This window comes from Protopterus annectens, chromosome 1.part0 (genome assembly GCF_019279795.1).
Source record: "Protopterus annectens isolate FY-2018-M chromosome 1.part0, PAN1.0, whole genome shotgun sequence".
Taxonomy (NCBI): Eukaryota; Metazoa; Chordata; order Ceratodontiformes; family Protopteridae; genus Protopterus; species Protopterus annectens.
In genome coordinates this window covers 1,045,900,593-1,045,914,504 of record NC_056725.1, presented here as the reverse complement: position 1 = coordinate 1,045,914,504, position 13,912 = coordinate 1,045,900,593, and the positions used below count along the sequence as shown (strand labels likewise).

General features: G+C 42.3%; 1 protein-coding gene across 1 annotated transcript in view; it reads right to left on the bottom strand.

Moving 5' to 3' along the window:
* Positions 1-13,912, bottom strand: part of RAD51AP2 (RAD51 associated protein 2) — a 578,351-nt gene that overhangs the window by 320,512 nt on the left and 243,927 nt on the right. The window contains exon 2 of the mRNA XM_044068412.1: positions 7,473-7,574. Coding sequence (XP_043924347.1) covers positions 7,473-7,574 — 102 coding nt within the window. The remainder of the gene's footprint in view (positions 1-7,472; positions 7,575-13,912) is intronic.

Sequence of the window (13,912 nt, the reverse complement as noted above, 5' to 3'; positions counted from 1 at the left end):
TGAGCCTTAATCTTGAACGGTAGAGTTTTTCCATTGGAGGAGTAAATGAAGGAAATACAGCTCAAAATCCAATTAGATAGGGTCACTTTAGAGACTAGCATACCTAGTCTAGAATCAGGAAAGGATACAAACATTTGGTCTGACTTTCTGAGTTCCTTAGTCCTGTGAAGGTAGAACCGTAACTGCTGTGAACATCCAATTGATGACATTTGTATTCTGCTGTGTTGGAATGATTAGAGAAAAGCACAGGTAATTCTATGGTTTGGTTCAAATTAGTGTGAGAGAAAACTTTAGGGATAAAGGAAGGATTTGTACGAAAAGAAACTCTGTCTTTGTGGAAAATCAAATAAGGAGGCTTAATAGACAGTGCTTGTAACTCTGATACTCGTCTAGCTGATGTGATGGCTACTAGAAACGAGGTCTTCCAAGACAGAAATTTCAATAGGCACGAATGAGTGGGTTCAAAAGGCAGTGAAGTTAATTTGGACAAAACAAAGTTTAGATCCCAGGGAGATACCGGTTCCTGAAAAGGGGGTCTCAGCAAAGTAGCAGCCTTAAGGAAGGTTTTACACAATCTGTGAGACATCAGGTTAGATTCATGTTGACCCAAATGAAAATTAGATATGGCTGCCAATTGGACCCTAATTGTGGCAGCAGCATATCCCTGATGGAAAAGTTCAGACAAAAATTCTAAAACCATAGGGATGGATGCAGTGTAAGGATCTAAATTCTTTTCTTCTGCCCAGATAGAAAACCTTTTCCATTTGCTAGTGTATAACTTCCTAGTGGAAGGTTTATGCGAAGACGTGAGGATGTGGGTCACAGCAGGTGAAAAATCATGAAGCCTGACTAGGGATGGAATTGGAGCAGCCACGCTGTCAAGTTGAGGGTGTGGAGGCAGGGATGAAGGGAGCCTGGCATGTGTGTCAAGAGGTCTGGCACTGGGTCCAGAGTCCATGGATTGTCTAGTAGATGAGGCCCGAGAAAGGGGAACCAAATTTGGTGAGGCCAGTAAGGAGTGATGAGAATCATTTTGCTTCCCAATAACTTTGCTTTCTGAATAACTTTGGATATGAGAGGAAAGGGAGGGAAAGCATAAAGGAGTCCCAGGGGCCAATCATGAACAAGTGCGTCTCTCTGTGGCTCCCCCAAAGGGGGGATAAGGGAGAAGTAACTGCTGCATTTGGAATTGATCGGACTGGCAAAGAGATTGCAGCAAGGCTGTCCCCATTTGCAGAAGATCTGTTCTGCTATTTCCTGATTCAGAGACCACTCATGAGGCAACAAGATTGCCGTGCTGAGCTTGTCAGCTATCACATTAGTTGTCCCTGGGATGTGTGTTGCCACTAGAAAGCGTTGGGAAGAAATTGCCCACTTCCAAACACAGAGAGCCTCTCGACAAAGTTGGTAAGATCTGGTTCCTCCTTGCTTGTTGAGATACCATACCACTGACATGTTGTCTGATTGGATTGCTTTCGTCCCTAGAGGAAGAAAGTTGTGAAGTGCTTGCAATGCTAGAAGCACTGCTCTCATCTCTAGAACACTGATATGCAGGTGAGCCTCGTGATCTTGCCACGTGCCTTGGACAGTCCTGCCTAGATAATGCCCCCCCCACCCTATCTGTGAGGCATCCGTGGTCACAGTAGCAATGGGTTGGCGAGGAAGGAATGGAGTGCCTGTTGCTAGTTGGTCAGGTTGAATCCACCAATGAAGGTCCTTTTTGCAAGACTCTGTTATGATGATGTGGTGAGATTGACGCAGTTGTTGAAAGGGCCACTGGGAAGATAGAAGCCATTGGAGAATTTGCATATGTAATCTGGCTAGAGGGACTAACGTTATGGTGGAGGCCATGGTCCTTAAGAGTTTCAGCACTGTCTTTGCCTTGACTTTCTGTAGAGGAAGTAGCCTGAGAATTTGTTGTCTGAGGTTTTGAATTCTTTCTGCAGGTAGACGAGCTAACATGGCGACTGTGTCTATTTCTGCGCCTATAAAAGTCACAAATTGAGAGGGTGATAAGGCAGACTTTTCCCAATTTATTGTAATCCCCAGCTGGGAACAAAGCTGGCTGGTGGAATCTCTGGCTTGTAGGAGTGGATGCCTGGTGGTGGTGGTCAGGAGCCAGTCATCCAGGTATGGAAACACTTGGAATCCTAGATGTCTCAGGTGAGCTGTCACTAATGCCATACATCTGGTAAACACCCTGGGGGCTGTGGTGAGACCAAAGTGCAGAGCACGAAATTGGTAGTGACTGGCTCCCAGACAGAAGCGTGACTCCTTGATGCTCTGTCCATTTTTATATGGTAGTACGCATCTTGGAGGTCTATGAAGCACATCCAATTGTCTTTCCCTAACAGAGGGAGTATAGACTGCAGTATCACCATCTGGAACTTGTCCTTTACGGATTCATTTAGTTTGCTGAGGTCCAAGATGGGCCTCAAGTCCCCTGTATGTTTTGGCACTAAAAAAAATCTGGAGTAAGTTCCAAATCTTATCTGGTCTGTGAGGACGGTTTGGATGACTCTCTTTGCAAGCAACTTTTGCACTTCTATAGTTGCTTGATCTCTATGATTGGGTGAAACATCCGGGATCTTCTTGGGAGTGTGGGGTGGAAGAGAAAAGGGTATGGAATAACCTCTGGTGATTATTCTTTGTACCCATTTGTCTTAGGTGATGTTTAGCCAGGCTTCTGGAGAAAAAGATAGGTGACCCCTGACTGGCTCCAGAGAAGCACAGCCGGGCCTCACATCAGGAGTGCTGATAGGGACGGCCTTGAAATGAATCGTGGCCTCCCTGGTTTTGTGGAACCCCCTGCCTCTAGGTCGATGTCTACCATTAGTTCTTCCTCCTCTGCCTCTGAAGGAAGAGTCATCCTGTGCATCTGGGATAAACCTCTGGAACTTCTTGAACCACATCTTACCACCTCTCTGACCCTTAGAATATGGTCTAGAGGGGACGGTAAAACACACTCCCACGGCAGAGAGTTTTCCCTTCTTTTTCACATCTGGTGAGTGTATCTTTTACCTTGGGTCCAAACAATGAAGAACCATCAAAGGGGGCGTTGGTAAAGGTAGACTTGAAAGGCTCCGCAAAATTACATAAGCGCATCCATGAATGTCTCCTAAGAGAAACTTCTGAACCCGCTGCCCTGCTCGCTCCATCGGCTGCATAAGAGATCAGCCTCATGGAGGAGTTCACGGTGGAATTTAAGGTGGACAACTGAGCAGACACCTTCTCAGGGACTCCTTCAGTAGATGTACCTTGAAGAGTATCTCCTAACTCCTTGAGGAGATCTCTTTGAAGCCTCGTAAAATGTGTGAGATAGTTCAGCGATCTGAGTGTAAAAGCTGCTGAAGAAAAGATACACTTCCCGTATCTATCCATCATTCAAGACTTCTTATTCGGTGGATGGACAGATGAAGAAGTCTCTGCTAGCTCCTTCTTGGTGGCCACTGCCACCACCATGGCATCTACAGGCAAGCCCTTGGACAAAAAAATATTTCTCTTTAGGGGCAGACAGAAATTTATTGGATCTTTTGGGAACTGGCTCCACAGCATCAGGAGTCTCCCACACCTTCCAACTAGCCAGGTCTAAAAGTTCCAGGAAAGGTGGAGACATCCATGAGGCTGAAGGCTGAGGCCCAAAAGCCTTCAAGTACACTGACTCCTCATCAGAAGTGGTTCAGTGGGCCAGCTGCCTCTCTGCTTAAGGATCTCTAAGATGTCTACAAAGGAGATATCATCAGAGAATGACTTGGGGGACCCTTCTGATTCCTTGAGGTCAGTGTCTGAAGTGATGGACTCATCCAGGGGGTCTACATGCTTCCTCTTGCATGTCCTCTTCCGAGGGGGCTCCTCAGAAGGGTACTCTGGTGAGGTCTTGGAAGACTGGGAGCCACCCAACAGGGGCTCCTGAGGCTGCGGGTCTCTGCTGTCATGAGAGAGAGTAGGTGCTGAGACTGAGGTCTGTGCTTGAGGGGGAACAGCATTGGTACCCTTGCGTGGATCTGATGAGCAAGACAGCACACTCCTCATCATCTCGAAAGCAGATCTCTCTGGCTCTGAAGACAGCCCCGGTTCCAAGGAAATGGAGGTAGTCATCAGCTCCAGAGTGACCGGCTCCGAGATGGATGTAGGGTCCACGCTCACCCTAGCCGATGCACCAAGAGGGAGACTCGGAGCCGAGGAGGTTCAGGTCCAAGTGTCCCTGCCAAGCCCGACCAGTGAGCTTCGGCTCTTAGACACCACGGACGGTGCCGAAGGTGTCAAGAGTGGAACTCTGCTCCGAGACAGCCATGAGGGCAGCTGGAACTGAGGGTTCCACAACAAGTGGCACCAAAAATTCTGGCTCCAAAGGCCTGACTTGGCTCAGAGAAGAAACCACAACAGGGAGGATGGACTCAGGTGGCTCCAGAACCAACTGGGTCAGAGCCAACAACAATTTGGGCAAGACAGACAACTTCAGGAGTCTAAGCACAACTCTCGCCACATCTTCCTCTGACAGGCTCTTGGGAGGATCTGGATGACAGGGTAGGCGATCTGGATCTCTGTAAAATTGGAGATCTTAAGGTTGGGGAAACCAGCAAAGGATCTCTGGACTGGCTGCAATGTAATTTTTCAGTAGTCGGCTCCGAAAGGCTTGGGGCCAACACTGAAGTGCCAACATCGACAACCTCGACCGGACAGTGGAGCCGAGGAGGTAGAAGTCTTATCAAGTTTAGATTGTTTCTGAGGAGGTTTTGATACACTAGTCAGCTCCGGAGAAAGCCTCTTGGCTGACTTAACCTTCTATTTTTTGGAAGAATTTGATCTGGATGAAGAAGAAGAACTCGCTAAGTCTTCCTCGAAGGAAGGCTTGAGGAGACCTTTCAAAATTAACTTGTTCTTCTGTTCCTGGAGGACTCTGGAGCTAAAGGAATAGCATAATAAACAAGTTTCCTGCAAATGAATGGCTCCGAGACAATATACACAATTACTATGGCCATCCGTAACTGACATCTTCTGGGAGCACTTTATACATTTTTTGAAACCCGAAGGTTTGTGGTCTTTAAACATGTTGACGAGCTATGTAATTAAAGCAGGTACACAACAAGCACAACGAGGACTAGGTTCTCTAACTTAAATGGGTCTAGCCCTGAGGAAAATATGAAAATAGCAGAGAACTAGGTCCTCTAACTTAAATGGACCTAACCAGATAGGCTAAGTCATAGAAAGAGGCCAGAAACTAGAAACAGGCAAGGAAATGAGCAAACAAACTGCACGCAAGCTAAATTTTCTAAATTAGAAAACCAAGGCCCAAAAAGCAGACCCACAGAGAAACCTCTGTAACAAGACTAGCACACAATATATATGTATATATGTATATATAAAGCAAGCAAATAGGGGCTTAACTAAATGCGGCCCTATGAAATATCAATGTTAACAAGAAACTAGCACACAGGATACCAACAGAGAACAACAATGGCCAACAGCCAACCAGTTCTCAACAAACTAATTTAAATATCAAAAACACTTCTAAACTCTTGTAAACACTCCTAACACTACTAAACATTATATAGAATAAGATAACTAACTATAGAAAACGGTAAAGTGATAATAATACAAAAAAATTTAAACTTAGTCACGGCCAAGCAAGAAGCACTTCTGAACTCGTAGACATGGCAAACGAGATCTGGGGATTGTACTAGTGCACTATGGGCTACCTGCCTAGCCACGAGCCAACTAAGAGACTTTGAGCTTTGTAATAGGCAGAGCCAGACCCAAGGATCGGTTCCAAACCCATATGTAAGAATGAACGCGAGATAGGACTACAGAACATCATTGTTTATGGTAACTGGAGAGAAATAGCCAAGGAATGGGACACTGGAATGGATTCATGGAGGGCCTCTGCTGGGGAGAGTGGCCCTATCCATTACCCCACCTAGGTCCCCATTTGACCATGATCCATCTCTGATTATAGTGACACAATTTTCTTGTAACTCTCAAAGATTTGTGTTCTTACCATCTTTTACAGACATTGCCTTTTTGTTATAACTTTAGAAAATGCTGAAATTAAACTGTCTTTTTTAAGGATTAAGACTTTGTTAGTTTCAGGTGTTTATCTAAGTGCTCCTCCCACTTTTATTCCCCCAGATGACAAAAGTATCACATTTATTGCTATCCCATTCTCAGCTACTCACTCTTCTGTGGCAAAAAATGGTATCTCATTACAGTAAGTCTGCAACAGCAGAGATTCAATAGTTTTATGGTTCCAGAGATGCTAACATTACAGACACTTTGATATATAGGCCTGTTCTGGACTGAAAACACAATGGGAAATAGAACATGAAAGCCAGGGTTACAAGTTCCTAAAGAAAGTGCAGTTGTGTACACTTACCATAAATGTAGATGTTCGAACGTATTCACTGTTGCAGTCCTGGTTTGCTTGGAGATTGTTTTGCCTTCTGCCCCTGAAGCAAAGCTAACAAGCAATTGATCAGACTTTCTGAAGGGTTTAGTCCTGTCCAGATAGTATCTGAGCTGTCTGTGCACATCTAGAGAGTGCAAAATCCTTTCCCCCCTTGTTTGGGGGTTAGAAAAGAAGGTGGGCAAATGGATGGATTGGTTGAGAGCCACACTGGACACCACCTTGGGCATGAAGGATGGATTAGTTCTGAGGGATACCCTGTTTGCATGGAAGATGATGAAGGGTTCCACAGCCATGAGTGCTTGCAGCTCAGAAACTCTTCTGGCCGAAGTAATGGCCAGGAGGAAAGCTGTCTTCCAGGAAAGAAATTTTAGCTCTGCAGAAGAAGCTGGTTTGAAAGAGGGCAGGGTGAGTTTTTCCAAGGTCCCAAGCTGGTGTTGGTGCCCTTCTGGGGAGCCTCAAGTTGCTAGCCCCTCTGAGGAACTGGGCCAAGGGATATCCTGGCAGGGATAACCCAAATGTGATGACTGCAGCAGTGAAACACGAAGAACATCAGTATCATACTATTTTATGCAACTCCAACACAATGTCTTCTGAAGACACCGCCACTGAAATGACACACAATCCCAGAAACAGGAACAGCTAACTCGTGCTTTACTTGTACATGTAGGAGATCATTTTATCGAATACACTCTGAGATGAGGAAATATTGTCTTTAGAATGCAACTGTCCCTTAAGGGGAAAAAACATGACAAATATTAAGTGTAAGAAAAGTGGAAAGAAAATATTTAATCAGAAAGTTAAAAAGAAGTCTATTTAGATTGCACAATGTCAGCTTTTCCTACTGTCTGGTTTGCTCTATTAATTTTGTTACTAGTAGGCATGTCAGTCTTAAAAAGTCTGCTCTTTTATCAAGTTTTTACTTAAACACTACTCATATTTAATGAAAGAAGTGACATAATATTATAGAATACCGAATTAATGAATTTCAAAATTTTAAGCATAGATGTAAGTTTTACAAACTTTTCTTACAAATAATAATCAAAATGCTTTTTTATTTTACTAATACCTCCTTCCATATGTATAGATGTGTTTTCTTCTTTCACAAATGTATTAAATGCAAATGCAGGCATCCACATTGTACTTTTCTTGACGTCTGGTGTAATATACTCTAAAAACAGAGTCCCAATTTAATCCACAACATTTAATTAACAAAATAAGATTTCAGTAATGCAATTTAATAAATGAAAGCACTAAAAAAATCATTTAATAATTAGTTGTTTATAAACAGCAAATAGAAAAATATACTGAAAACCATGGCTTGTTATTAGCTATGGTTTAAGGATAAAGTGAGACAAATAATGTCAATACACACTGAAAGAAAATACAAATACTTACAAATGTAGGCTGTAACAGGTCTGACAAAGATGATTAGCTGTTTTGCAAAAAATAGATAAATGTAAGAACCTATATGGCACATCTTAGTCTTGGCTCATAGACTTAATCCTCTGCTTTACTGCCAGATTGTCAGTTCAGTTTTGGAGATCTAGTCCCCCTCCCCCACCTCTGAATGCAAAATGTGTAGCTGTGTGGTCAAATATACTTGTGATCCTTACAAAACAAGAATTCTAATTGCTGCATAATATTCTGTCTTCCTATTAATAGACAGAAGCCTTCTATTTCAGGATGCTTCCTTCTGTTTGGTGTGAATGTTTTTTGTGTTATGCATGGAACAGTGTTCAGCAGCAAGCTCTTCTAAGTAGTGCTTCACATCTATAAATCTTAACCAATGCAGATATAGCTCAGTATAAGTGATGTGTAGCCTGACTACAGCAATATATATTTACTTAGTAATAACTCATCTGTCATCACCCCCAAATGTAAACACCAACAGCACTGAAGAAGAAGGAGAAAATGAAGGAAAACATTTTTGTAATTTTCTGTGGAGAGAGAGCAACCCCCACCCAACACACACACACACGCGCCGCGCGCATGCACGAACACAGTCTCCTACACCCCAGAACTTCATTATTGTAACTTCAAAATCAGTGCAGGTTGTGGAAGTGAAATTCATGACTACAGCAACCTGGGCTGACAAAGCAGGATCTCTAAATTCAAAAACAGCATATTTATTGTGCCTGAATTCCATAATTGGAAATAGAATGAGTCATCCTCATCTAATAGTTTTATATGTCTTGATCACTGACTAATTGTTTGCATTATTATAGGCAACATATAAAATCAAATAGAAGTTTCAAGTTTACAAACTTTCTGATCTTAATTCAGACATTAGTGCTGTTTTCTTCATACACCATCATTTTATATAAAGAGCTTGTTAACAGCAACTGTAACAATCTACAGAAAACCACATAAGTGAAATTCCAACTATAGAGTTTCCTCCTTCCTTCTACATGCACTATTTTAAATGTTCTCCAGTAGCTTCATAGTTTAAAAAGTATGCAGTCAGCACTATGCTTTCTAAGAATAAATGAAAATTATTATAATAATCTATTGTAAATATATGTAAGAGAAACTTCATCATTAATCATCAATTAAAAGCTCATTTCCAGAAAACTGCTAAATGCCAGTGCCACATCAGTAGTCACATTACCTAATTCTACCATGATCTATTCAGCTTACATACTTCCATCCCAACATCTCTCAGTTATAACCTTCTCATTACATAACTCACACAAATGCTTCTATGGTCTGTAGTATATAATTGTACGTACATACATGTATGATCTTAAACTGCTGTCTTTCTTCTTGCCACACCTAAATTTCACTGAAATTGTTAAATTGCATTATGCTTCTGTAATATTCTGTACTATGCTCCAATGGTACGGCGGTAGCATTGTTACCTCACAGCAAGAGGTTCTCCCGTTCGATTCTCGGCGTGGGTTGGGAGTGCCTTCTGTGTGGAGTCTGCATGTCCTCCCCGTGGTTGAGTAGCGTTCGAAAGACATGCGTGCATAAATGGGCATGCTTTCGTTGAAGGTTGGGCATCGAGCTGGCACTCGGCGTTTCGTAAAAATCTACTGCCAATCATTAGCAGGCCGGAGTTCCTCTATGACAACCCCTTACCGGGAAAAAGCCGAAAGACAAACAACAACATGCTGAGACTGAAATTAGTCAACTTGTGATCATTGCTCTGCCTGGTCAACACATTCAAATGAATAAATTAGTGCTTCTTCCAATAGACACAATTTTGTTTTAAAATTAAAAAGTCTTAGATTTATGCATGCTAAACAATGGAAAGGTGGGAAAATTAACTGCAAGTCTGTTGTCCAGTCTTGTAGCTCTGTGGAGTAGGTTATTTTCAGATAGTTTGGATGAGAGCAATTCTGCAGAATCACATTATTTATTTAGCATTTGTTGACTAGAAGTTCCAACTGGACATGACCTATTTTCAAGGAAAAAAAAGCTCCACACAGAATGCTTAAAAATCCAGTTGTCAAAATAGTTGCATGAAAGTATGCAAGAATTGCAACCCTCTTAAATATATCAACAAAAGTAATGCACTAACAATAATGATATATTTTCATGATCCATATCTGTTCACTTTAACACTAGAACTAGTTGCCAAAGGCACTAGTCAACTTCCTCAGACTCAAACTCCCCCACATACATCTTTCTTCGGATCTCATAGGTGCAATCACATAAAAGTAAATCACAAAAACATGCAGATGGCAAGTCACTCTAATCTTAACACCTCTGCAAATATGCCTCTGAATATTCCTCCAGGGCTCTTTCAGCCTGGGAAGGAGGAAGGTGTGCAAGTATGTTGTATTAGATGGACATTGATCATAAATATCTATCATTATAGAAAGTGTATGACTTCTGAATCACACATGATCTAGTCCTTCCACTTCATGACCCATATTTGACACATAACTACTACACATAGTTATTCAAATGTTAAGATTATGTCCCATGTTCTGTTTAAAATAATATTTATGCTATTTATTGTATACTGCAAAAGACTTTGTCTTATTTTGTGCATATATGTTGTCTTATGTGTGCATTGTTTTAGTCCACTTGCCTACTTGGCATAGGCCATACCTAAAAAGGATCTTCAGATCAGTATACCAGCACAATTAACAAATGGTAAATAATCATTTGGACCATACTCTCAGTTCACCCTCCTGGTTGGCATAAAGACATGACACTTTTGGTAGTGGTAGACCTGAAGGCTTACCTAGACTTGGAGATGATATCCAGCTTATAATATCTTGTAAAAGTATGTACAGAAGCTCATGCTGTAGTAGTACAACTGCTGTTGTCTGAAATGTTTTTAAAGAATACCTATACATACATAAACATACAGATATTTCAGGCTTGGGGAATAATGTCCTTTTAGCCTGCTAATATACCAAAATAAAAAGTTGTATATTCACCATAATTTTCCATCTGTGTTGTCCATTTTCATTTTTCTTCAACTGATAGGTCTTGGATCCAATTTGGATCTGACACGTTTCTACCAGATCTTCATATTCAAACCCTGAAGATCCTCCCTTTACCCACAATGCCCTGCCAACCTAACATACTTCAGATAAGTTTTCTGCTATTAGAGATAAAGGAACAATATCATAAAGCACTTACACAAGTGCATGGATCATGCTATCCCAAACAGAACCAAGACGCTATCCTCCAAAAAAAGGAAGCCAATCTGGTGGTCCCCTGCCATAAACAAACTGTACAGCAGAAGGAAGAAACTGTTGCAAAAGAGAGTAAAATCCCATGAGTGGAGGAACTCCATGGCCAGCCTCAGTAAGAAGCTGCGATCCCTGATAAAATCCTCCAAAGCTAGTTAACAAACTCGACACTGATTCTAAAGACAACCACAAAGCATTCTATAGCTATGTCAAGAATCTCAATGGCAACACTCAGATCTGTTCTGAGTTACAGCACAATGGCACTAAATATACAGACCCAACTGATATTGCCAACATCCTGGCAGATAGGTTCAGTGCTAACTTTACCCCCCTCTCAACCCCTAAAGGGCCCATCTCTATACTGGAAGAATGCAAAGCTCCTGTAATCACGGCTGCACAGGTAAAAAACACACTCTCCAAAGCCAAGAACACAGCATCCATGGGACCAGACAACATCCCAGGCTGTGTTCTACATGAACAACAAAACAAACTGGCACCCCACCTAAGTACCATGTTCAATCATAGCCTCACCTCAGGCTTTGTGCTCGCTGAATGGCGCACAGCGACGGTTATCCCACTCCACAAGGAGGGAGCCACCATGGACCCCGGGAACTACCACCCCATTAGCCTGATGAGCCTGGTCTGCAAGACCATGGAACATATCATCATGGAACATATAAACAAAGACATTGTTAATCTCCAACCTCTAGACCCCACCCAGTTCAGGTTTGTAAAAGGCAGATCTTGTCTCCTAAACCTGATAGATTTCTTTGAAGCAATCACCAAAGCCTTAGACGAGGGTAAGGTGGTTCACACAGCCTGTCCAGATCTTGCCAAGGCTTTCAACACCATCCCCCACTCTGGAATTATAGATAAACTCACTAAACTAGGTATAAATCCCAAGGTCACAAGATGGGTTGCCAACTGGCTCACTGACAGAACCCACACTGTGAAAGTAGCAGACTCCAAATCCGACTTCAGACCAGTGACAAGTGGAGTACCACAGAGTTCAGTCCTGGGTCCTCTCCTGTTTGGTATCTACTTCTCTGAAGTACAGGCTAACACAGAAAGTCTTTGGCTAATGAAGTTCACAGATGACTGCAAACTAAGAACCATAATCAAAACTCCTAACGATGTGGACATCCTACAAAAGGGCCTCACTGAGACAGATTCCTGGTGTCAAAGCCATGGCCTCAAGCTCAATGCCAAAAAGTCCAGTGTCATCCCCTTTGGTAAAAACTCTGTACCAATGAACTACAACATAGGTGGTAGTATACTTAACACCGATAGTGTGATAAGAGACCTTGGGACACAGGTGGACAGTAGTCTCTCCTTTGATAATCACATTGCCACAGTAGTCAGGAAATCCTTCTATGTGGCACACCTCATCACAAAAGGTTTCTCATCCAGAAAAAAAGAGGTCATTGTTACCCTCTACTCATCACTCATTATACCCATTATAGAGTACAATGCCCCTTTTGGTATGTACCTCACAAGACATCTACAACAACTGGAAAGGCCGCAGAAATACCTCACAAAGAGGATTACCAGCCTCAAACAGATACCCTACGGAGACCGTCTCAAAAAACTCCAGCTTTACTCCGTCGCATATCGCCTACTCAGAGATGATCTCTGCCTAACATACAAAGCTATGTCAAACCCAGAGCTGTTGGACATGCTCCACTTAAAGAAATCCCAGTCTCTCCAAGCTACATGCTCTAGGGACCTAAACCTCGTCACCACAATAAACAGAACATGCCGGAGGGATAGATTCCTGTCCCAGAGACTTCCCATACTCTGGAACAAACTACTTATCTATATCAAACAAAGCTCCTCATTAGCACTCTTCAAGAAAAAATCTTGATGATTGGATGGGAAATAGGAAATTCACCCCGGGGATCACTTCTGTGGCTCTGCTTGACAGTGGCACAGGAAAATAATTTTCTTGGGTGGCAAAAGCCAGGGTGCCTTTTTGGCTGGGCTTGTATAGGCCCTAGGGCTGATAGCCTAGTACCTACCTATGAACCTATGACCCTATAAAGGAAATAATAAAGGACAGAATAAGAAAAACGTGCTGGTGCTCAAACAAGGAACAGCAGTTCCCAAAGAAAAACTATTAGAGTTTACCAGAAGCAAAGAGAAGGGGGAGGTGGGTGGAAAGTTTAGGAAGAATGAAAATGGACAATACAGATGGAATGTTATGCTGAGTACATAACTTTTTAATCTGATGTTGTAATTTTCATTCATTCCTCAACTGATGGGACAGAGTCCCCAGCTAGATGAACCTTGAGTGGCCCTCATGGAAGGATGTTGAGGAGCACTGTGGAGCCAAAGGAAGCTTTTTTTCTGGAAACCAAATCCATTATGTAATGAGCAATAAAAAGTATGAGCATTAGACCAAGTGGCAGCTGTAAAAATGTCATCTATGAAAGCTCTTGACAAAAAAGCTCATGAAACTGCCATAGACCTCATGGAATGAGCTCTAGGGGGCTTAGGCGAGGATAATCTTTTGTTATTATAGACAAAATCGATACAATCAATTAACCATTTGGCTAGTGTAACTTTGGAAACTGATTTTCCCAATCTGTTAGGAGAGGAAGAGACTAAACGACTGGCCAGTTTTCCTGAAATCCTTGGTTCTGTGGAGATAAAAATGAAATTGTCCATGCACATCCTATAGACGAAAGCATGAAACATGAAAAAATGGATTTTCCCTTCTGTTTTCTCCTGGCCACAGTACAGGCAACACAGGTTTGAGGATGTTAACAGATACCCTGCAACTCTAACTATCTGTCCGGAAGCCACCATTTTAAGTTTAAAATAATACCACTGAACACAAGTGGATTTTTCCCTG